Here is a 26,278-nt window from a genome sequence, read left to right on the forward strand (position 1 = left end):
GCCTCGCTGTCAACAAACATCAAATGAAGCAGCTAGATACATTGGATGGGGGTGGGTAGGAAAAATATGGAGTTTTTTACAGTGGGAATATGATGGCAATCTGAATGCTGAAGAAAATGTCCGTTGCTTTGGAATATTTTGTTTTGTTTGTCCTCTCCTCAATTTCAGTAGATCTTAAGAAGGAATCCTAATTTTTTATTTCTCCTGAAAAGGCGTTCTCTCTTCAGCATCAAGTGGTGAAATGGATTAACCAACCTTGAAGGGCAGAAACTGCTTTTGCACTGAGCTATTTTCCTTTTTTTTTCCCCCTCCTTGTGCTGCATAGGTTCTTATACAAGCTGTCCATCATCAGTCATTTTTTAAAAAAATCTGATAGCATTGTGGCTGTAGGCAATAGTAGTTCAGGGGACTGAAAGATTATTTTACTGTTCTAAAACAAGGCATTGCTGTAAACTTGAAGTCTTTTCACACATGTAAGACTTTGAACAAAGTTTCCATTTGGCAACTGTGATTCACCATTCATGAAAAATGGTGGGTAGAGATAGCTAAATACCAACTACATGTGAAAACAGAAGTTGATCACATAAATTAATCTCTTCTTTCAAAAAGCTGAAAACCATGTCATGCTCTAGGAATCTTGGATTTTCTCATGTATTTTTATATTGTTCTAGTTTTTTGTTCATTACCTGCTACATATTAGTGTGTCTTCCAGCCACTTGTTTCTACAAAATTGAAAATAACATCAGTCACCACTAGGTTTTAAATATTAATATTTCCATGATTTCTGTGTCTGATGGAGCTGGACTGGTGTTATGGCAGGAGAAAAGAACTCTAACATAGATGAAACCAGTGGGGTTACTGAGGGTAGATTATATCATTTGCCTAGTGATTCTTTAGAACAGAACTAAGAGAAGTTTGTCAGAGAAACAGTGGCGGATATTCTTAAAATCCTGTCACTACGATGTTCATTTGGCTCTGGATTTACATAATTACACACACAGTGGGACATAAGAGACTGTAAGTTATCCTCTCAGGAAGTCAGATATTTACAACATTATAACATCTTAAATTCCAAATAAACGTTCCCTGTCCAGTACTCTGTTTTTGGTTTTTTTGTTTTTCATGTTTCCAGCTCCTACTGTAGCTGTAGGATTGTTTCTTAGGTCTTAGCAATTTTTTGCTAGCTGAGACACAGTATGTTGTGTGACACCTAAAATTTAGAGATTTATTATAGCAATGTATTTTAAATAATAGTATCTTTTTGGAAGTGAGAGACCTTTCTGTATACTTCTATGCCAAATAATTTGGGAAATTCATTTTCTCTCTGATGCTGAAGACAAAGCATTGAATATTTTTATAGCATATGGCTCTTGGTTTTGAGAAAGGTTTGATGGAATTACAACTAAACTGAAAATATGCTATTAAATGATATGATGTTTATTATGCTATTTAACTGATAGATGCTCTCTGTTAAGGCAAATGATATTACATTCAGTTTATAGTAATTTTATAATTATGGTTGTTCAGGCATGCTTGTGAGTTATATAGATAATTTAGTTATTCAACTTCCCATAATGTTCAGAGGGTCTTAAGCACCTAACAATAATTCTTGTCCAATAATTCTAATGGACTTCCAGTCAAGGTCAGGGACATTCAAAACTCAAACGAAGCAACGAAAATTTGAGGGCTTCATTAAAGCCATTTAATATGAACATTATTACTGCTTCTTTGTGGAAAGGAGAAACCGAGAAGCTTCTGGTAGCCATGGAGAGAATGAATCTTGAGTTGCTTGCTCAGTCTCTGAAACTGATAATGTAGTTGTGACACTGAGCTTACACATGTAGACCAAGTGGTAAAACACATTACCAAAAAAGAAATCATTCTGGCAGTTGAACTAAACCTCAGCATTCAAGCTTTTCAACCTCCTCACTCTCTCATTTTTTCTTGCAATATTGTCTAGTAGCTCCCATTTCTGAAGGAAATCTGATTACAATCCCAGCTGTATTGGATAGAACATTAAATTAAGCTGTAGTGCATAGGATAAGGAGTCTGTATACTATATTCTTTTCCTGGATCTCCTTTTGAATTTATGAAGGTTTCAGGCTCTTTAACATAGTCACTAGAAGTAAAGAAAGGCACTTTTTACTATTTTGGTTGTTAAAGAACTTCCTAGTCCCATCCCTGTCTTATGAAAAGAGACCAAAGGTTTCCATCAAAGTGATTTAGCTTCAAGATGGGTGCCATTGAGATGACATTGTTAGCAAGTTAAATAGCAAATATTCTAAGATGCCTCAGTGCACAAGTGGCCCAAGTCCAATGCTTGGGTGAATGTCTTCCAGCTACACGTCTGCTGTTGAGGAAACCACAGAAGAGCATAAACCCCCAGGTATGCTTACAGTACTCTGTAAGTAAACTAGCACAATGGGTTCAGAGAAGTAACTTGAACTGATTTATTCAAACAACTAAACTGTTTTCCTTAAACCAGAGTAGGTTCAGGAACTAGATGCAAAAATGGGTGGAGTGTGTACTGAGGATTGAAATCACTGGTTCTGATAAATTTGAAAGGACAAAGCAGGGAAAAACTACCATAATTTATCACTTGGGGGAGGATGTTAAATGTATGTGTGTCATTAGATTAAAATAATAGTTGTCCTAAAATTATTTTTTTAAGTAAGCAAATAAATTAGGAAAGAAATAACTGCTATGCCTACCAGCTTGTTGATGACTTTGATTTGTAAGTTTTTAGAAGACAAGTATATTAAATCTTCAATGGAACTATGATTTGAAAATGGGTTGTAGTTAACAGAGAATATTGTAGGCTCTTGCAAGTCACATATAGAATTTTAGATGGACTATTCCCTGTGAATAAAAATGTCATCAAGAGTAGCAGTATTTCAGTAAAATATCTACATTTGTTGTTTCCTTTGATATGGCAATAACTGCTTGTTTGATAAATAAGTTACTGGAATATATATTCTTATACTTGCATCACAAGTTAACATGGAACTTAGTTGTCTGACTTCCTTTTCGGTAACCATAAGCTGAGCACCTACAGTGTCTATTAATTAAGAGTAGGAGTATATGACATGTATCAGATGTTTTAGTCATGGAATGAAGATTGTGTACTAGGTCATCAGGTATATATTAGTAATGTTATTTTTATCTGTCTTGAAGTGCAATGAGAGGCAGAATTCACCAGTGACTTCTCCGGGATCTTCTCCACTTGCACAAAGAAGAAAACCACTTCCAGACCCCTTGCAGATCCCACATCTTAGTCTTCCACCTGTACCTCCTCGTCTGGATCTTATTCAGAAGGGAGTAGCACGGTCACCATGTGCCAGCCCAACTGGATCACCTAAGGTAAATGTTACTGAAACATTATTTATATACAAGTACTGTAAAATTTTATTTGGTTGTTTTCAAGGCAAGCATACTTTTTTGTTCTTGAGTATTACAAAGTTTTCCATGTGATTTTCTTTTTCAGGAGTATGCTTTGTCCAAAAGAAGTTTAAATCCTTGTAGCTTAGAAAAATTTTGATTAGATCCACGTTGATTATAACTCTTACCTCCCTCAGTTGACTTTGGCAGATGCCTTTCCCTTTGCATAAAACCTTACATAGTCAGATGTTTACAGCTTCAAGTGTTGATCAAATGTGACCTCTTTTTGTCTGATTACTATATTGCACTTGGTTGTGGTCAGAATTTTAAAGACTTTGGTATAAGGGTTTCATTCTGGAATAAACCCCTATTCCCTATAGAAATGAAAATTTCCTGAAAACAGATATTATTTTTTCATTATCTTATTCAAATTATATGTTGTTCTATGATGATGATTTCTGCTCAATTTCCACAGTATTCTTACAAGACAAGTATGTTCAGATTCCCTGCTTTCAACACCTCAACTGGAATATATTAGGACTCAGTCTTCAAGGGAAATAATAATGCCTCTATAGTTAATTGTGTGCTGTGTTTTGTGGAACTTACAATACTAAACAGTTAATGACTTTTTGGGTGGATAAATGTGAATCAGAACAAATATTATGTTTGCTGCTCTCTATTTTGAGTTAGTAATTTTGTTGTCATTGCTGTAGAGAGAGAGGGAATTAGATTGGATATTAGAAAGAATTTTTTCATGGAAAGGGTGATCAGACATTGGAACGGGCTGCCTGGGGAGGTGGTGGACTCTTCGTCCCTGGAGACATTTAAAAAGCAACTTGATATGGCACTCAGTGCCATGGTCTAGTGACTGTGGCGGTAGTTGTTCAAGGGTTGGACTCGATGATCTCTGAGGTCCCTTCCAACCCAGCCTATTCTATGATTCTATGATTTATATTTTGATTTTTAGATAATGATTTCAAGTTCAATGCATGACTTTGGAATTTGTGTGCTTATAATAATCCAGCATGAAGTACCCTACCTATTTTCTCAGGTTTTTACTTCAAGCTTGAAAATAAACCTCATTTTAAGATTCTAGTGGTTTATAATTTAGAGGAAAAAATAGAAGCCTGAAAAGTTTCTTTAAGCCTCTCATCGCTTTTTATATTATGTTAAGGAGTGTATAACACACTGAGGATGTATGCTGAACGTTTGACAAATCCATTAAAAATTAATTTGGCAGTAGCATAATTTTACAAAGCTCATGTCTTCTAAAAAACAAAGTCAGAAAAACCATTATCACTGCTTTAAATTTTTCATTAACATTATTTTGGAAATGATAGGGGTTTGTTTATTTTTTTCCATGAAACCTTTCTTGGAAAGAAATAAATGTAATTTTGAAGGGCAAAAGGCAAAGTGAGAAGGAGATGGGGGAAGGGGAATTATGGAATAATTTAATACTTTAAATAAATAAATAAAATTTAAAAATAAAGAAGACAGGTAGCCCTGCCGAGATTACTACAAAAAAACTCTTTTTTTCTGCAATGGAAAGCTATAACCTCTAAGAAAAAAGTTGAACCTAACCATTATGTGCCTGCTTTGACAGTGTGTATAATTATTTTTCTTAAGGAGCAGCTAAATAAAACACTTCTTTATTTAACAGGCTGCCCTATTTATATGAATAGTAGTCCTGTGGGTAGAATAACTTTATTTTCAATCTAAGTAACTCTGGAACTGCTGCTCAAAGAATACTTGTGAGCTAATCAATGAAGTGAGAGCAAATACGTTTCTTACTTTCAAACTTTAGTAGCCTCCAGTTCTTCAAGTAGTAATAATATGCAGGCTTACCAAAGTCCGTCAAAATTATGCCTTCCAGGGGAAATCATCTTCCTTCTATTTCTTATCATAGCTACTGGTAAGAGAAAAACATCTTGTGAAGACCTGGCCCCATTGTTATTTTGTAACATGATTTCCTAGTGAAAATGTTTTTGGTTTATCAGATCAGTGCTCTTAGAAGTTATACAGCTACCTGTATAGTTTGTTTGTTGTTTGGTTTGGTGTTTTGATTTTTTTTTATTCTGGGATCTTGGTTTTCAACTTTATAAGTGATGCAGAGGATCCTACAATATATACTTACAGGTCACATAAATCTGCCTCACTGAGCTTTCTTTTCTCCCATCCACCTCCTTTGGGTTACTCATGCAACAGTGGAAATAGGGGTATGCTTTCTGAAGAGAGGCCAGGTTGTCTGCAAAGACAAGAGTAATATATGAATTGTTGGCAAGTACTTCTTTGATGCTATGAAAAGATGTCAGTGAGATATGTCAAATCCATTTGTTAAATCCGTACTTGATCATGAGAGAAATACCCATGTCTTATATGTAACTTTTGTGGGGTTTTGTTGTGTTATTTAGTCTTCTCCTTGCATGGTGAGGAAACAAGACAAACCTTTGCCAGCACCACCGCCTCCCTTACGTGATCCTCCACCACCCCCACCAGAGAGACCCCCTCCAATTCCACCAGACAAGAGGATAAGCAGACACCTGCATCATCCAGAAAGCGTGCCTTCCAGAGACCAACCAATGCCCCTTGAAGGCTGGTGTCCCAGGGATGTGTTTGGGGCAAATCAGTTGGTAGGATGTCGAGTAGGGAGTGATGCTTCTCCCAAACCAGGACTGACTGCAATTTCAAACCTAAATGGGAGGCACAACCGCATAAGTTCTGATCCAGGATTTGTGAGGAAACACAGACGTCATGAGCTGCCTGCAGAAGGTGCCAAGGTATGAAAAGAGCTGAATCCTAGTTTGATACCTTGCTGCAGTTTTGTCTTGGATTGGCTCAAGTACTGTTTGTATTGGTCAGTGTTGATCTGCTGTTTCTCAGTCTTTCCTGATTATTATTAACAGTAAGCTGGTAATAAATAAATAGTTAAATACTGTCCTTTGCACGTGAGGGTCTAAGTTACAGTTTTAACATGAAACCTTCAAAAAATGGCTTGGAGAGAGAATTATCGATTTGCTAATTAAAGATTATATTCTTTTAGCAAATTATCCATTGTTGTTAGTTATATGGCATCTCAGGTCCACTTTGGAAGTGTCTTAGTGGAAAATTGTGTATGTATTTGCTAATGGAAGAGTAGATGTTCTATTTACCTTTGTCATAGGTGAGGTGAGGACTTAGTAACCTCTTCAATCTTTAATGTGTGCAGTATGTACAGGTGATGTATATAAATATACTTAAATTGTCGGGTATGTTGTGTGCATTAACAAAAAGCTAAATATTCAAAAGGTCAGTTGTGTTGTTCATCACTGAAGCATTATTTTCAAAAGAGCATTAAATTAGTAATGATGTTCAGTATACTCTAATGGAAAAGATCTAACTTGCCTTGATCCTAAGAAAGACAAAACAAATACATCCAAAGCCAAACTAAATGTAGAACATTTATTGTCTCTTTACCACTGGGTATATGTGCACCATCCTTGAAAGTGCTCAATGGCATAATGCCAGAATTACATTGTTTGGTTTGTTATTACCATCAATACTGTAAATTTTATTTGGGGTAGTTAGCATTGCAGCTCTTTTTCTTTGTCAGTTGTCTATAACTATGGTGTTTCTTCTATCAAAAAATTGAAAGATTGTTTCTATGTTAACCAAAAATATCTGGGGAAGAGAACATTGAGGGAACAGTTCTAGCATTAGGCAGCGTCATGCAACTTGCAAGACTGCGTACAGTTGGGGGTTGCTTAGGTTTGAAAAGAGGTCAAGTGATGATGGCCTAAGAAAATAATTCCCTATTCTGCTCTAATCAGCTTTATTAAAGTTTGTCAAAGTAATTCACAGAAGAAGTTACTAACTCAAAACTGCTCCTTCATTTTTCTTGAAGACTACATAGCTTGTGCTTAAGAAGGATGGATTTGTGGTTAAATCACAATAGTTCGAAATATCAGTTTTTCTATTTGCTTCTCCTAAACTCACAAGCTATTTAACCTCTTTGTCTCCATGTTTGGATTTTTGGTTTGGTTTGGTTTTTTTAATGGATGTTCTGGTTATTTTGAAAGTATGTTATTGAAATTCAATTAGTGTTGATAAGAACATGGACATGTATGATGAAGGGTGCTTGAGAAGCCTATGATGTTATATATACTTTTATCAGCATTGAAACAGAACACAGAAATTTTTTCCTACAACTAGGCTGTTGTTTAAAGTGGCTTAATAATACAGCTTTTCCTCTGATTATAAAAGGATACTACGTTTATTATCTTCATGTAGCATTCCAGTTGTGGTCTGCTACAGTACTGAGGCTGATGGAATGAATACTTCTCAAATCAGAATGACTTCCTGATGCAGAAGTGTCATTGTAGTCTGGAGAAGTAATTTGTGTATTTTTTTTTAACCAAATGCTGTTTGAACTGTCGTCTTCAGGTTATAGATCTAAGCCATTTGGTTAAATGGAGCAACTGACAACTCTGAATTACTGTTTTAGGCTGTATGCATATTCACAAGTGAAATTACTAATTTTTGACCCTGCTTCATATATAATACGTAATTCAGTCTTCTTGCAATTGCTAAAAGCCCAGAATCAGGAGGACAGTCCTGTAGGCAGAGCATAGATTCTAGCAGGCACTCTATCAGAGTTTTTAAAAACATTAGTATGTTTGTGATGCTGTGCCTGTTGTTTTCTCACTGTATTTATTTCTCTCACTTTGGTTTGCAATCTTGAAATCTTAATTTTCTCCCAAGCAGTTCAGCTGTAACTGAGTCCATCAGTAACAGTGATGTGGAACTACCTCATTTGGTGAAGTTTTAAGCTAATATGTTCTACAACACCCAAATAGGGTGAGCTGAAGCAGGCAGGAAATAGTCACCTCAGATAACAGCTCTGTTGTGTGAACTCCTGGGAAAGCCTTTACCCATATTCTTCTTAAGGTCTATTTTTTAATACCTAGTCAATGAACATCTGTGATGATAAACAGAAGGAAAGCCTAATTGTAACAAATGTGCAATTTTTAGGTCTTTTCAAATGGTCATCTGATGAATGAAGAATATGATGTCCCTCCACGGCTTTCACCCCCTCTTCCAGCTGCTTCCATCATCCCTAGTATAAAGTAAGTTAACTTTGTTTGTAAAAGAAATATGCTAATAATGTTAGATAACAGCACCAATTCTCTAGTGCTAAAAGAATAACAGAAAAAAGAAATAAAATTAATATAACTTGGTGAAACATTTTCCATGAACTTTAAATGTGACTTTATAAAGGAAGTCTAAATTGTATTGATTAAATGGGAGCAGTTCTAATGTTAAATGAACATGCTACATTTTTAAAGGAAGAGAGAATAAATTGTAGCAGGACTTGCTCACAGGCATTTGGCAGTGGGAGCATACTCTGGCTGATTTTGCTTGTACTACTACAGAACAAGTATGGTAAGAGCTATTTATCACAGGAGATGGGAGACTATAGGGAAAGTATTAAGAGTAAAAAGCATTTTTGTGCTTTCTGCCTCTCATTTAGCCCTTCTTGCTGGGCTGTCTAGACACTGAGCTTTATCCAGGGTTCACACTAGCATCTTTTCTTTCTTGTGTCTAAAAACCAACCAAATAAAAAACTTTTATAGCAATTTTAAAGAGAGTTAACCTCCCTTGATTCCAGAATATGGTTTGGGAAGTGTTCTCATTTCAACTTGTGGCTAGTATTACTCTTCCAGTAGTGTGGCTATTTATTTGGTACCAAGATGATGCTTTGCATAGCAAGTATCTCTGGACCCGGAATCACACAGGATGTTCTGTGGAACAAGAGATACTTAAAGCAGAAAGCTTGGAAGTGCTTTAAAGGAGTGTGTCAATTTGTTGTGGTTTTGTAAGGAAATCAGAGCATATCACAATGTTTGATATCATCCCACAGTTTCTTTCCAGTGTGCTCCTTGTGATTCTTGCTGTCAAATAAAATAATGGAGCAGTTAATACATATTCATACTGAGATTTTTCTTGTTAGTGTGCTCCATATCTTCAGCACTTTCTCCAGTTTTGTTCAGTTAGTGGTAACATAAACAACAAAGAGATTTCGGCATTTTGTTAATATGCAGCTTTTCCTAAGCACTACAAGGAAGGTGTAGTGGAGCACTGACTTTTTCAATTCAGAGCATGTGTTCTGGTGGAGTAATTGCTGAGTGGACACTCTCCATATTTACTTTTAATTCAGAAGCAAGTTTTAGAACATTATCCAGACATTTTTGTAACTGAACTGTGAAGTAACCTGATTGAGGTAGGATATCCCAGGAGTACCATTTGGGATCTTGTGTCATCAATCCCCTCTATAGATTGATCCCCTTGGATTGCCTGTTCTCTCCACGATACAGTGAAAGTCCTGGAATTCTCCACACCCTGTCAGTCAAAAAGAGAAAGCAGCAACTCTGGACAAACTAAAAGCTTTCATATTCCAAAGCAAATGAATTCTGAAGAGGGGAAAATTTTTATTTTTCATTGTTTTGAAATAAAAAGGCATTCTGCTTGAAATAAAAAGACGTTCAAATCCCATTTTTAAAAACAGATTTTAGCAAGTGTAGCCTAAAATCGAGGGACAATGTATAGATAAAACATACAGTGTTCATATCACAAGATGTTGTGGCAATGTAGACAAACACAAAATCCATGCCAAACCAATACAAAACCAGAATGCATTAATTTAGCTTGGTCAAAAGAAATACTTTCGTTAACTGAATAAAATTCATTCTGATTAAAAAACTGATATATTCCAGCCAAAAGAGAATCTTCATACTTCAAAAGTGCTTTATAGCACCACAGTGTTTTCTGTGAGAACATCTATTTTTGAGTACATAAGGAGACATGTAATTGCCAGAACCTTTTGTATCCTATAAACACATTAGGAGTGTCTGGTTGCTTTGAGGAAGTTGAGGGGGAAAGTAGCACTGAAAGGTAGTTCTCCTCTTGCATCCCTTCCATCTCACTAAGAAATTTTGAATGTAAAACCATAGTTCCATTAAAGGCAACTGTGACTTGGAAATCCTGGTTCCATTGAACTGAATTTTTGGCATGGCATTTGTCCATAGGTGTTAGAAAAAGCACTGCTGACATTCAAGTTGTAGAAATCTGAGAGGTGATGCTCTAGAGGATGGAATGTGCCTTTCAGTCATACCTTGACAGGCCAGTGAGTCTGGATGCTTCAGCGGGTTTGTGGTAATTCCCATTGAGTTGCAGGCTTACCCTATGACAAATTTAAATTTGTGTCCTCTATGAACGAAAGTGAACTGTTTCATTAGCACTTTGGTTTTGAGGATAGAGCACACTGAAGGGCAGTTGGCAAGTGTTGACTTGATCATGTGGTCCATATAACTTGCCATTTATGAAACAGGGTTTGCTTGAGCCCTTACAAGAGTAAAGCTTTTGTCTGCAAGTAGTAGCAAATAGTACTCTGCATCAACAGAAGAGTTGATGGTAAGGACCTGATGTCTGTACTGTGCATGTTATGGGGCAACACTTCAACTAGCAATATTCTTGTCCCAGGAATGTGGAAAGTCTGGAGCAATTGGAACATATTAGGGCCATCCTTAGAATGTACCTTGGAATATGGAAAGTATTCAAGTTGTGTGCTCCTCAGTGCAAATGCAAGCATGGTAAATGGGGAGATTAAAGGGATTCAGTTCAAAAGTGCAGTCCTGATACAGACTGTAATATATGGACTGCAAGTTCTTCATGTCTATATTCTGTTAATCAATTTACCAGTAAATGATGGAACGGGAACCTTTCCTTGAAATACTTCTAAGTACGAGATGTTGGTTTCCCTAAAGTTCTGTTTGCATCTAAGCTGGGCATCAAGTGGTTCAACAGCAATTAATGCTCCCATCTCTTCCTGTTTTGTGTTTGGCCCTTGGTGTTCCGTAGAATAAAAGATGAAACCTTTCTATTCAACAAACCAGAAAATACAAGGTCATCACTCACCAAAATTAATTATGACTTTCAGTTTTAGAATATTTTCACTTAAGGAGCTACAGAGGGGAACCATAGAATAAATAACTGCAGTGGTCTGGTGGGTTTTGAATTCATCATATTACAAGTCTTCTAAAGATTTAAGAGTAGTGAGGTTTTCTAAAGTGCAATTATAGAAAATTTCAGCAGCTTGATAGATACCTAAGTGTTTGCTTATGACAGTGTTCATCTATTTTGTTACAAGAAATCTGGAATGTTTGTCTATTTGTCTTACTAAGGTGTTTTTTGTAAAGCAAGAGAGTTAGAACAATAGAGATGTAGTAAGACAATCTGATCTTGAAGAAATTTCAGTAATTTTTGAGAAGATGAGACATCTAGCAGGACAATGCAAAAGATGTTTGAAATCAAATATCATTACAACTGGAGTAAATTTGAAGACAAATACTAATTTCTAAAAAATACTCAATTACCATTACAACTGGAGTAAATTGGAATAGAAATATAATTTCTAAAAAATGCCATTTCTGAAATACTAATAAAATATAAATAAAATGCTAATAAAATAATAATAAAAGTGTAGAACCATTTTAGGATCCTAACAGACTATTTTAGCTATATGTTAGTATGCTAACTTTTCTGCTGCTTTACAAATCAACAGTGCCTTTCAAATATTAATCACATAATCATGTTTGCAACCTAGGAAATATTTTCCTTATTTTAAAGGTGGGGAAAGAGAGACTTCACTAGTTTAGAAGGACTTGCCTAAGGCTACATGGTATTCAGAAGCAGGAAACTGGGAACTTATGTCTTTAATAATAGCTCTAAACCAGTACCAGTTTCTCAGCAGTGCAATAGCATTGGAAAATTGAATTTGGCACTCACTCATATGCTGTGAATAAAAGGTTACCTACCTTTGTTACAAGGTAGGTTCCTGTGCCTATTGGATTAATAAGAAAAAAAAGCAGGGGTATGAACTAGAAGAGAGGGGAAAAAATGTAGTCATCAAGTATAGCAAATGTATTTAGTCTGTAAAGTAAGTGTACTGTAGTCAGTAAGTAAATCCTCCAGCTTTCCTGTCTGAAAACTGTTTTATTAGGTAGCTGATAAGACCTGCTATTATGATGCTGTACCCAGTTCATGTGATGATCTGGTTCTCAGTTTCACTCTGTAGTTTTCCTTTAAAAAATGAACTTAATTTCCAGGAATAAAAATGTCTCCTATAACCAGCTTCAGATAACACATTCAGAGAAGGGGGGGTTAATTTTTTTCTTCCCAGTGTAGCCTCTGAAGAGGGCTTCAAATACTACCAACCTACTTTGTCCAGTATTGGGCATTCTGTATTGGTCAGTATTGGACTAGCTGTTAATATTCAAACATTACTACCTACAGAAGCCAGAAAATATTTTTTTATTGTCAAAAAACATAGGCTTATATATCTAGAACATCTGAATGCATGTCGATAGAAGTGAGAAAATGAGAAAAATTGTTCTGTTGTGAGGCTTTCAGCTGCCTACCTCAAAATGCTACAGTGTTCTCATTGTCCCAGTATATTTTTATCATCTGTTCTTCAAATGGCCTTACAGCAGTGACACAAACCTCTCATCCAGCTAAGGAATCAAAGATGGAAAAAGCAATTTAACACCACATTGCTGCTTGAAATTTTGCTCCCCCTACAGAAGGCGGTTGAAAATTGCAATATAGAGTTTGCAGTTCAGTGCCATAAATCTTGTCTGTCTTTGGCTAGTATGTCTTTACAAAAAAAGTTGGATACCCATCTTTAGTGAGCTTGTTTCTGAAGTCAACATGTATTCCTGATTGAAGGATAGAGTATCTGAGAAGTTGTAAGTATCTGGAGAGCTCTAGACTTAAAATATATTCAAACAGAAGCAGCATATAACCTCCCTTCTTCTGCTGCTCTTTTTCTTGATTTATTCATTTGGTGCCTGGCTAGTACTCATTGTTATTTGCTTACAGAGTTACCTGGATGTTGTGAAGTTATGTGGCAGTCTCCCGCCAAGTAGAAGTTAGTTTTTTTTTTAAAAAAGAAATTTTGTATCTCATCATATTCTCCATTATGAAACTTGTTACCTGTGAATAGAGGTTGTAAAGTCTGCTTGCTTCCTGGGCTTCCACTGCTTTTAAGAAGTTATGTAAATCACTATCTGGGGAGACAATTAAAGACAGTTATTTTTTGAAGTAAAAATAATTTAAAATAGAGGCAAATTCTAGAAGTTCAGTAACGTCACGGCTGGAACAAGACTTCACTGAAAGGATGAATGTCCACTGCCTCACTGCTAGATACTGTTTGCTCTGAAATAACTTCTATTTAGTTCTTTTGATTGGTATAAACAGGTTAAGCTTTGTTAGTGCTTATTGAGTGCTCTAAATCTTTGCAATTCTGTGTTCTATTGTGCTTGCTTAAAATATGTGTTTAACTCTTAAATCAGCTGTATGCATTCTCAGTGACAAAAACCCCAGTAATCTTACAAGTTTTAGTTGAAGATGGTGTTTTTGTTACCTTACATGTTGCAGAGGTATATTAAGGATGTTTAGGCTAAAGAATATTTTCTGTATTATACTGAGGTAAATTATCTTAACAGTTACAGCAAAACTGATACTTTTCTCATCTCCTTAGATGTCCTGTTGCTTCAGCAAATTCTCTGTCTGATAAATCAAGGGATCACGCAGATGATGATGAATACAAAGTTCCTTCTTCACACCCTGTAATACCGAGCTCACAACCACCTCATAGTCATAATTTAAAACCTCTTGCTCGGTAAGGTCATTTAGCAGAATTGAAGGAAACTTACTTTACAAAAACTTTGTAAACTTTGATTTTTCCCAAAATTTAACTAGATTTGACATTTGTAATGATGGTTTTGCTTGCTTGCCTTCTAATATTATCTTATCTTTTCAAGCTTGGTTTACTTATGTCTTTGGTTCATTTGACAACCACTACTACAATCCTAAACCTGTGATCTTCACTTTATTGTATCCCCATTGTGTCTGAGCAGGGTATTTTTTGCTTTTGAGTTTTTGAAAATTGTCCTCTCACAGTTCTCTTGCTTAATAAAGTAAGAGACATCGTTCAAGAAATTCTGTAAACTGTACTTGGTAGACGCTGCACAGAAGATTGTTTTCTATCTACAAACTTTTTTAGGGTTATTAACAGAGACATTAAAATTACTACCGCGGGTACTGCCCTTACTAAAAGGTTGTCTGTGTCTTTGAGGGCCTGAGGCTAGGTTATTATTTTGTGATCATCTATCTCCTGCCTTTGTTTATTGGAAAGTAGACTAAAGCTGGAAGGTACAATTTCTGTGAAGTCACAACTTCTTTTGCTGCGTTCCAGAGTTATGTATCCAGAAGAAATAAAAACTTTCTAGACTGTTAGTTTTTTTCAGACAAATATGTTAGCCAGGTGTAGAGATCAAGCCCATAAGCTGTTATGACAAGAATAGAGGAGGAATAAAGTGGCAACGAGGAGATGGCATTTGGGTTCATCCAGGATGCTGAGCATGTTCTTTATGGCAAACACAGTCATTTCTTGTGTGAGCTTTCCTGTGGTTATCTATAAGTTGTGTCCTTGGAAGAATATGTCCTTGAGATGGAACTCGTTCATTGTCTTTTAATATTGCATCTGTTCTGCTGTATGCCTTTTATAACAGGAGAAGAGAGTGTAAACCCAGGATGTATGCTTATTTCTTATAGTCTCTTAAATGCTGCTTGGTTCAGCCAAAATTAGTTGGCTACTGGACTTCAGGTGATGTTACAGACATGGAAAAGGAAGGCAGGATGAAAGAGAGATATTTCTTAAGTAGTGGGCAGTAGAGATGAAGATGTCAAGAGGAGAAGAGATGAGATAGTTTTGGGGTCTTTGTAGGAATAGGTGTGCATGTAGGGAAAATCCAAGTAAAGGAAGACTTGAAAAGAAGGTCTTATGGTCTTGAAGTTACCTGGGTAAGCATCAGGATGGACTTGAGAATGTCAGCGGCCACATGGTAACATCTGCTTGCGTAGTTCTGAGCTGCAGTGAGAGGTGGCTTACCATACTTCTTTGAGTGACTTCCTCATGTACCACAGAGCTGCTGCTTCATTTACAGGAAATTAGGAAGTTTATAACTTAGCCAGATTTGTAACTTGTTTGTGTCTCCAGGCAGAGGAGATTTTGTTGATTGAGACAATCAACAATAGGAACACAAAGGCAGACAACATTTTTAATTCATGATGATTTCATTTGGTCAAGGTAAGATTGTTTTGGCTGACGGTTATCTTGTTTGACAAATAGAATGTACAGATTCAGGAAAGTATCTTAAAGACTCTTCATAGAGCCAATTTTGGCTGTTAGTTAACCCTGCAGAGATCACTCTTTGTCTGCTAGTCAGGATGGCAACCTTCACCAAAGTGACTTGTGTTTGAAGTTGTAATCTTGTGGTGAAAGTTATTTCCTTCTTAGAGTGCCGTTTTGCAAGCATAGTGTGTAGTTTTTGGTCTTTGCTAAATTCTGAGCTGAACAGTTAGACTGTGTACTAACATCAATCTGTTCTCTGACATGATTTGTAAACCCCTATGCTTAAGCTATATTAATATGTTTTAGGGCTGAAATACATCAACTACTTTATTCTAATCTTGCCAAAGCTGAGGCAAAAGACTCTATCCCTTTCTCTCTAGTGTTTATTTACCTGTTTGGTTTTTTTTCGATGATTGCTTCACTACTTGTTTTGGTTGGTTGTTTGCTTTTTTTAAAAAAAAACACCTTAGTTTGCTTGAAAGCATCTGCGGTGTTGACTCATTGCTTGAACTTCTGTGCTGTCCTAGAAAACAGAGGACATTTTCTCTGTCAATGTATAACCTATAATACAGCAATTGGGAATGGAACCTGGCTACAATAATGAACTCTAAACCAGAGCCTTCTCCTGAGAAAAAGGAGAAGACTTAAGGAGCAGTCAGTCTCACCTCAGTGCCAGGTAAAATCATGGAACAGATCCTCCTGGCATCTGTATTAAGGAATGGAAATTGTATGGAAAACAAGGAGGTGATCAGTGACAGGTAGCCTGGCTTCACTAAGGGCAAATCTTGCCTGGTGAATGTGATGAGCTTCTACTACAGAGTTACACCTCTAGTAGGTATGGGAAAAGCAACTGATGTCTTCTCTCTGGACTTGTCCCACACTGTCCCACATGACATCCTTGTGTAAGATGGAGAGACATGGATTTGATGGATGGATGGACCACTTGATGGATAAGGAGCTGATGAGAAGCTTGCACTGAAAGAGAGATGATCAGCAGCTTGATGTCCACCTGGAGACCAGAGACAAGTGGAGTTCCTCAGGGGTCTCTTTTGGGTCCAGTGCTGTTTAACATCTTTGTCAGTGACATGGGCAGTGGCATTGAGTGCACCCTCTGTAAGTTTGCTGATGACACCAAGCTGTGTGGTGTGGTGGGTTCACTTGAGGGTAGGGATGCCATCCAAAGGGACATTAACAGTTTGAGAAATGCCTCAAGAAATGCTTGAGACCTCAGATACTGCATCCAGATTTGGTGTCCCCACCATAAGAAGGCCATAGATTGTTGGAGCACCTCTGCTACAAGGAAAGGCTCAAGGAACTGGGATTGTTCAGCCTGAGGAAAAGAAGACTGGCCGGACCTTATAGCTGCCTTCCAGTACCTTAAGGGAACCTACAGAAAGGCTGTAGGGAGACTTTTCATAAGAGTGTCCAGCAACTCTAGGAGAAGGGGAAAGAGTTTTGAACTGAAGAAGAATATGTTTGGACTGGATATTAGGAAGTTCTTTAGTATGAGGGTGTTGAGACTCTGGAACAGATTGCCCAGAGAAGTTGTGGCTGCCCCCTCCCTGGAAGCATTCAAGGCCAGGTTGATGGGGCCTTGAGCAACCTGGTCTAGTTGAGAGCCATCCCTGCCCATGGTAGTCAGGTTGGATTAGGTGATCTCTAAGGTTCCTTCCAACCTAAGCCTTTCTATGAATACCATTTCTGCAGTTCATCCTTTTATCCCTTAGGCTGAGGTTTTCTGAACTCAACATGAGATTCAACCCCCACAACTCGTGCAAATTTAATAAGAGAATTATGTGACTGAAATTCCTGAAGTTAGCTATGAGAACCTTAAGCTTTCTCATTTTGTATAATTCATTTCAAGAAGCAAAACAGTACTGAAAAATACATGAATTAACAGTTGTAAGTAAGTACTTGTATTCTTTTGTCCCATGTGTACTGTGCCTTTCTGGCTTTTCAAGCCTGTTTTGCAGCATATTGTCTTGATGCTTCTCAGGAAGAGAACCTTTTTTTAAAAATTCAGATGGAATCTTTTGCTTTTTAAACATATACAAATATATTACCTTCAGACTGTCACAGTTCTGAATTAATAATGGATTATGGCAAGGAGAGTTGGAGCTTAGGAACATGGCAGCTGCAGACTGTATCATTCCTAATCAGTCTTTGGCTAAAAAAAAAAAATAAAAATCTGAATGTCGCATGTTAAGAGTCTTGGAAAAAAGAAAGGGAAATTCCTTATTTGTCTTCTAGGTCAAAAATAAAAGATTCTAAAATCACATATTGATCTAAGAAGTTCAGACTCTTCTGCTATTAAGAAAAAGTAAAGACATATTGCACTTTGACATATCCAAGGAACCAATAAGGCTCAAGATGTTTGTTATCCCAAAATTTGCCAGTTACAGTTTTTACACCTCTTTAATCCAACCTTTAGAACAGATGGAAAAAATGTCATAGTCTTATCACACCTTGCATGCACACTAAAAATTGTCTTAGAAATGCTGATCCATCCCTCACTGTGCAGGTACAAATATTATATGGTAGCCTGAGCTTTATAGTCCTGAGTACTTAAATTCCTATCTACCCTGTGAGACAAAAAAAAAAAAAAAAAAAAAAAAAAAATTCGGTGATGAAGAAAAGTCTCAATATTGGCCAAGCAAAAAAATGAGAAGACAAAAAAAAATAATGAAGTCCTAAGTCTTTTTTTCATATGCCATTTTATATCAGAGCGTGTTAGGCTTCTTCATGGGAATATCTTTCTGTACCATCCAAAATAATCTGATAGAGGCTGAATTGCTCTAGAGGTGCACTGAACATAACCTTTCTTAAACATGAAGTCTGCAACATAACAGAGCAGTATGTGGATTTACTACCTTATTTTAGCAGCTTCTGAGGGCTGTGTCTAGGTTAGTAAGTAGGGTAGTGCAGGAGTGGGTCCGTAGAGGTGACCAATTGACTCCAAGGACTCCACATCCATACTGTATGTTTTGGGAAGTTTTGGATTCAGGCTAGTTCTGACATATCCTGTGGCTGGAGTACCCTTTAGTCATTGCAGCACATTGTAAGAACTGCTGCAGAACATCTTCTGAGTTAGCATCATCCAGAAGTAATTGAGTCTTCATGCTCCGTGACCTCTCTGCAGTGTAAACTGAAGTGCTGTAAGTGGGGATGAGCTGTGGAGATTTCTTTCAATTCAGGCTTCTAACTTGAACTAAAATGCACCCTGAAAGATTTTTATGAAACAGCTGGAAAACTAGAACTTCTCATTTTTTCCAGTATCTCCTTTTTCAGAAAAAAAGAGTTGAGTGCTTTCCATTGGCCACTATTTCACTAGGCCATTAGAATTATTAGAGGCTGTAGATGGGAAGCTGATTTCAAAGTATTTTTTCATTTTTTTGTTTTCTAGATAGTGTACTTGTTCTTTCACTTATGGTGGGTGTTTTGGCATTAATCCAGGATTTATGACAGAGATTATCTCAGTTTGCCATTTAGGTTATGCTGTGATTAAAACAATCAGCTCTGATTTTGTATTCTGACAAGAATTTTAACTTGAAACTAACTATTCTTTTAAGTACTTAAAAAAAAAAAAAAAGCCATTGAATATTTGTGTATTATTATATATGACGTTCCATATATTTAAAATGTCTCTTTTTATCTAATGTCACTGCTTAGATGTGAAAGCTGAGATAAAGCTTTCAAAAAGAATCTTGGTTCTGGTTGATGCTGTGCTACTTTAATGCACATATTTTGTTGTCGTGGGGAGACGAGTGTCAGTAAATGCTTAACTTTCAGGGTAATTTAGCAAAACTGTTAACAATTTTTGTAATTGTCATGAATTGTTAGCACCTCTCACTTCTGTCTGCCAGTATCATTTTCTCTTACTTCTTTCCTAAGTGTTGCTTCTTCATTTCCTGGTTAGTATTAAGAGTGTTCAGTAAACTGAAGACCCTTCAACATTTCTTCTGGATGCTTTTTAATTTGGGAACTATGTCATTCCATCCTACCCCCAAATCTCTATTCCCTAAAAGTCTTTGTTCTTCTACCCGAAGATATGACAATGCTAACAATTTTCAAAGAATAATAAAAAACATATTTACATTTTTATTTTCTGGCCAACAATTGTCTGGTTTGTTACAGCTGATAATCTCTTCCCAGGCATGGGACAAGCTCAGAAATAAGAAATGGAACAAAAGAATTTCAGAAAGAATTTTCAACCTAAATAAGTTATTATTAAGAGAATCATACATTACATTTCCTAACAAAGGAAATAAGTCTTTTCCTAGTAAAACTTTCCAAAATGAAAAGGACAGAAGGCTTGTTTGTTAGTAGTCATTTGCTGCCCTTTCTTTCTGGTGTTTACTGTTGCTGTAAAGAGGTGTAAACATGATTCATAAACTGATCACTTAACTGGGCTCATTATGACCTGAAGATTTCTAAAGTGATGCTGTTATCTTACTGCCTGTGGCTGGTTAAATTATTGAAAATGCAAAAGAGATTCAAATTCAAGTAGAAAATATTCTTATTGAGTGTATATGCTGGGGATTCAAAGGAATTGTTACATCCACTGTATTTGAGAGACTGAACCAATCTAATTCCAAAGATAGAAGCAACACTTCCTCTACCACTTCCCCAGGGAAATCAGTTCGTAACAAAATAGCTCTTACCATTAGTTTTTTTCTGTTTTGGCTTGGTTTTTAAGTCTTGTAATTATTCTTCTGTTGATTTCATTACTTCTGATTATCACTCTTGGGACCACAAACACAATTTCACTTCCTCTTCTCTGCTTATATATTTTTAATTATTCCAGGCTTTTATTCATTCCTCCTTTACATATGGCCAGAGCTGGTAGGTTTATTAATATTTGTACTATTGGTAAAACCAAGATCTGAAATTTTAGCTGTATATAGCTCTAGCAGAATTGCCAGTATTTAGTAATAATGGTTTATGGTAGGTTGGGATTTTTATTTTTAACCTGGAATTGTTTAGTGTGGTGGCCTTTTTCCAAAGAAACTCTCTAGTTCTTTTTGAATATGCAGGGTTCACAGTTCTAATCGCAGGAATAACTTCCCAGTTCTTTCACATTTATTTTAATAATATGACAATATTATAATTGTCATAATATTATGACAATACTTCTCTCTGTTTTTCCCTGTAGTATTTGAACAGTCATCTTAGAAAAATAATCTCAGATATTTTCTGACAAGATTATAGGCAACTTTGTACTGTTTGGTTTAGAAGGTGTTCATGTGCAGTGTGACACTGTTGTTAAATTTTGAGAGCATAATATTCCTTCCATTTTATGTAAGTTAATAAACTGTTGTAGAAGTATCACTAAGATTCAGGTTTTTAAATAAAGAAATCAATAGGCACCTGCAAAACATGCTTTGGTTAGTTCCTTTTTTTTTTTTTTTTTACTGTTCAGCATTTTTAGTTGAAATTTGTAATTCCTGGTTGTGTGTTGTGGAGTTCTGTTTGGGGTTTTTTGTTAGGTTTTTTGTTTGTTAGGTTTTTTGTTTGTTTGGGGTTTTGTTTGTTTGGGGTTTTGTTTGTTTTGTTGTGTTTGTTTGGGGTTTTGTTTGTTTTTTATTTTATTTTGTTTTATGACTTCTCTGTGTACTTCAGCATGGATAATTACAAAAATCCACATATCTCTACACCATATTTCTGTTACGGAATATTCAACAACTGGGAAAGCAAACTAGGATTGTTTCTTTGACTTAACTGTGTGAATAAACTATTAACCGGAGCTCTGAAGTGAGGACTATGTTTAGTGTTCTTCTTCTATCTTACATCAATGCCTTGAGTAAGTTATTTAAGCCATGTCAGTATCCCACCAAGAAAGCAGTAAAATCCTTCAAAGGAGTTTTATTGATGGTAAACCTAGTGTCTGCTCTCAGTGAAAAAATTTGAAGTTTAATATTTGTTCCTTTCTATATGTAATGGACTGCCAGCTTAGGTGCTTGGTCATTCTGGCAATTAATATTGAGACAACTGGTTGATTGCTTGCTGTTTAATGTCTTTCTTCAGGGTGTGTGAGAATGGTCAATGTGCTGGAGTAACAAATGGGACACACAGTAGTGCTTCAGAGATGAAGAAATCAAAACATCCAGAGTTAGGTATGTTTTTATTTTTCACTATTTAGCAAGAAAATCTACACTACACTGTTCGAGGGGTACATCAAGAAAACATTCACTTCTTGTGGTTGTGTCATTCAGGGGATGCCTGTGATGCACCTACTGTTCCAGTACCTTTGCCACCTGCACGACCTCCTACCAGAGACAACCCAAAGCACAGCTCTTCACTCAACAGGACACCCTCTGATTATGATCTTCTGGTGCCCCCTTTAGGTTGCAGACTTTCTGCTGATTACATTTCATGCTTAACGTTGCCTAGATGAAGCAAATGCCATGTTTATTTACAAACAACCCATGTTGAGTATGTAAAGTGTCTCATACAAACTATGGGCTACATATTTTAGTTGTAAGTCAGTATTTCTGTCAATGATCTTTACTTGGTATCTGTCTGTAAGCTGTCATGCAAGACAGATGAAAAAGGTGTACTAAATCTGTATTCAAGCTATAAAGAAAAGCCATTTCTCCAAAAATGTGTGTTTTCACTCCTAATATGATCATTCAACTTTAATGCAAAAGTTGAGGGTTTTTCCTGTTATATCTTAAATAATACCATTTCTTTTACCAAATATGAAGAAGAATGCCAAAGAGATGGTATTTAAGTCAGAAAAACCAAAATTAAATTAATAAACTTTTTTTTTTTCTCCTAACAAGGGACAGTTCAAAGCTTACTGCTCCTTACAGTCACCAAAAAACCATCTTTTCCATCCCTGGTTTCAGTTATTTTCTCCTATGAAAAAGGCAGTGAACTCTGCATATGTAATGGGACTGTGCGTGGCCACCACCCACACCTTCACTGACAAACTCAGATGCATGATTGTTAGATTGTAGAGTATAGACCATCAGCCAATTCTCTGGTTTCATAAAACCTTTCCAACATTTGCTATAGAATTGTAGAATTATTTGGGTGGGAAGGGACCTTGAAGTATCATCTGGTTCTGACCCCTGTGCCAAGGGCAGTGACATCTGTTTCTAGATCAGGTTGCTCAAAGGCCCATCCAACCTGGCCTTGAACACTTCCCAGGAGGGGGCATCCATGCTCTCTCTGGTTCCTGAAATGTTCCAGACTTGGGGGAAGAATACATAGAATTGAAGGCAAGAACACATAAAAATCTCACTGCTTGCTAACCCTAGTCCTGTCTGCACTTAATTAGTGTAAGGGCTACATTATTTTGCTGAGCCCTAGAAAATTTAGTTTTTATCTGGGGTGAGAGCTTTCCCACAGCAGTTAAAGGTAATGAACAGTATAAATGTAGCAGATTCAATGTAGCAGGATTGTTGTTTGAATATAAATATTTTTGTTTAGCTACTGAAACATAGCTGTTAATCTACAATGACACTCAATGGAAGTCTTCATTTTAATATAGTCTTTGCAACTGAGCCGCTAAAAGTAATTTCCTCCTGCATCCCAGAAAAAAAACCTCAGCACTGCAAAAGGTCATTTAGAACATGTTTTAAAAGATGATTGTACATATTAAAAGTAAGGTTACAGTTTCTTTCTTGGAGTCTCTCAACTGCTAGTTAAACCCTAGGAGATGCCCTCGTGGCAGCCAGAGAAAAATAAATGTTAAGCTTCGCTCTTTATTCTACTCTTCTTAATGAAGGCTTGCTCATCTAATAATATTCTTTTTCTGAAATGCAGGTGAAGATGCACTTGATAACTCACCCCCTTCACTACCACCACCACCACCACCACCTGCTCGGCACAGCATGATAGAGCACACAAAACCTGCTGGCTCAGGAAGCCGACCTTCTTCAGGACATGAACTGTTCCTTCATTCTGGTAGGAATACAAAAGAATGAGTATTTTTTTATTTAATTTTCCTGTACCTGAAGAAGTTTATTTGTTCTGTGAGAAAGCTGTCATTGGGCTTTAGAAGTCTGTTTTGTCTGTACCTCATTAAAGGAAATATTGTAAAATGGTGTGTTTTTTTAATGTTTGAGATGATATAACTCAGAATATAAGAAGGCCTAACTTTACACTATCACAAAGTAGTGAAATAAAGTCAGTATTTCTCTGCCAGGCTAGAGATTCTGGGAAATTGTGCTTTCTTAGTAAGACTTTCTACTCAGGAAATGCCAACTTTTCTGTTGTTTGCTGCGATACTAGCCTGTATCCTGTTAGCAACTCCATTTTTTTTCTATAGTAAAGCAAAATTCATGGTGTTACAATCCAATGTAACTTATAATTTGGACCCCGCGTGAACAAAGTCCAACATCAGTGGGTTGGGTGCAAGCAGAAAGTTTTGCTTGACAACTGATGCAGACTAAGGGATACAACCCACTGAAGGTGTGGCAAATGTGTTGCAAGGCAGAGAGAGAGTGAGAGAAAAAGAAAAAGAGAGAGAGCAGTATCACCACCCCTGGATCCAGCAGTATCCAGTGAACTTTCTTCTTCGGGATGGCGATCTGGTTCCAGACGGGGCAAAGTTCTGGTGCAGGGTTCTGGGTCAGTGCTAGGTGGCTAAGAATGAAGGCCTTGGTGTTCCTTACATGCCCCTGAGTTTTCCATCACTCAGATGGCTGACCCAGACTCTGGGAATCTCACCCCCCATTGAAAGGACCAGGTTATTGCTTGACTGTCCCAAGGTGGTCACCCAGTTTTCTGGGGGTGTCAGCTCATGGCCAGGTCCATCTGGGTGTGAACCCCTACCCGATTTTTTTTCAATCAGTGTAAGTCAATGCCCCAACATTCCATTTGCCAAATTGTCATCTGAGGCAAAGGAAAATTCCACTGAATGGACTCTCACACATTTTATTTTTACGTTGAATCTTGCAGAAAAACTAGAAAATAAGGGAAAAGAACACCCTGCTTTATTAGAACTTCTGTAAAATTTTGCTGCAGAACTATATTAATTGTGAACACACTTGCAGGTGGCTGTGGTTCATAACGTTTTTGATAAATCAACTTATCACCTGTCACTCCCTTTGAATGACATTGACAGTTTTCAGTCGGGTATTTTGCTTGTAAAGCATATAAAAGCTGTGGTCAAAAGTTATGAATTTTGTCTTTGAGTTGAAAAGTGTTTGTCAGGTTAAATTGAATCCATTTGCTGCAGATTACAGTGGGCTTTTTGTGAATTCCACTGCATATCTGTGAAGTTCATTTTTTTTCCTCTGTGGAAGCTTCCAAAGGATATTGGTGTCTTAAGTCTGTGTTCCAGGGATATTTCCGGGGATATCTACCTTGTGGTGCTGTTAGATATTTTCCTTCTCCTATTTTTCCTAGAAGCCATATGGAGACAGATAAATATTTTGGCTACAGAAGCACAATGAATGCCAGAATGTAGATGACAGGGAGTCCTGTGCAACGCTGTAATGGGCTGAGAGGTTCTTGGGTGTCATCTGGCTGACCTTTGTGAATGATAATAGCTGTGGGATGAAAGTGAGCTAGTTTAGGCTGAACTGGAATGACCCTTTATGGAATGTTTTTCTTATTCAATCCAGGCTGAATGGGTGCCTCAATTGTATCATCTGGTGCAGAAACACACTAACCATTCAGTTCTAATGAGAATGGAAAGGAAAGATAAGAGCCTTCACACAGAGATGCACTCAAGCTCTGTTGCTCTTCAGGCAGTTCCCAGAAGCATGAGGAGTTTTAAATTATTAAGTGCTATTTCCAAATAACCTAGGAAACATCACTGACAATTAAAAAAAAACCAAAACATTTAATAGCTTTTAATCAAAATCTGGAAAATGTATCTACAGACATGGATTGCTTTTTGTATAGTGAATAACAAGATTAGTGAAGCTGCTGCTCCAAGTGTATACATCTCTTTAGGTAAACATGGTTGTGTGGATTGGTCTTTTTTTATTCATATGGTATTTCTGAAGTCATATTGCTCACTTTGCATCTTGTCAAATGGCTGTAGATGATTAAAGATGAGGTTTTGATGACTGGTTTTCATACAAATCTTTTCTGATTTTTCAGCTATCCCACCAGAACCTTTCAGATTGGACTATAATCTCATCAACAAAAGCAAAAAGTTTCACTTGCTTGCAAACACTTAAAGAGTCCACCACAGAAAGCAGGTCCAGGATGATGTTAACACTTACTCAACTGTATTCTCAGTCTTATTGACTGAGAACAACAAAATGCACCTGGTCTCAGCATTTAGCAGTTTAACCACAGACTGTAAGACTGTATGAATAGGAAATCTGCCCTGCAGTTCTTGTGAACTGCAGAGCCTGGAAGGATTACCAAACCAAATAGCTGGGACATATCTCATTGTGCTGCTGCAGGGTTTTGCAACCTCTTCCAAGTTCCTCCAGGCACAATCCTAGCAGTGTTAGTGTTGGGGAATTGAAAGGTACCTCATGGATGTAAATAAAAGGTCAGTGCAGGACAGACCATCGTTGAGCTGTGCTCTTGTTTTTGTCACTTGAACACATAGTTGTGTGTCTACTACATAAGTATTGAATTTGGATGCATGTGTGTGTACACAGGTGCTATGGGGGAACACCTCTTTATGAATTCATTCAAATGAGGCTATTTAACATTATTATAATTATAAATTATAATTATTCTAAGATATAAAATTAT

General features: G+C 36.8%; 1 protein-coding gene across 6 annotated transcripts in view; it reads left to right on the forward strand.

The window, feature by feature from the left end:
• The window catches only part of CBLB (Cbl proto-oncogene B), a 130,335-nt gene that overhangs the window by 93,570 nt on the left and 10,487 nt on the right, over nucleotides 1-26,278 (forward strand). For 3 of the 6 annotated variants that reach the window (XM_071758022.1, XM_071757982.1, XM_071757993.1), the window contains exons 11-17: nucleotides 3,175-3,360; nucleotides 5,790-6,155; nucleotides 8,386-8,480; nucleotides 13,952-14,092; nucleotides 21,632-21,720; nucleotides 21,820-21,951; nucleotides 23,378-23,518. In XM_071758022.1, the coding sequence (XP_071614123.1) occupies nucleotides 3,175-3,360; nucleotides 5,790-6,155; nucleotides 8,386-8,480; nucleotides 13,952-14,092; nucleotides 21,632-21,720; nucleotides 21,820-21,951; nucleotides 23,378-23,518 (1,150 nt within the window). The remainder of the gene's footprint in view (nucleotides 1-3,174; nucleotides 3,361-5,789; nucleotides 6,156-8,385; nucleotides 8,481-13,951; nucleotides 14,093-21,631; nucleotides 21,721-21,819; nucleotides 21,952-23,377; nucleotides 23,519-26,278) is intronic. The other 3 variants (XM_071758003.1, XM_071758012.1, XM_071758030.1) reach the window with 3 other exon arrangements.

This window comes from Heliangelus exortis, chromosome 1, assembly GCF_036169615.1.
Source record: "Heliangelus exortis chromosome 1, bHelExo1.hap1, whole genome shotgun sequence".
NCBI classification, from domain to species: Eukaryota; Metazoa; Chordata; class Aves; order Apodiformes; family Trochilidae; genus Heliangelus; species Heliangelus exortis.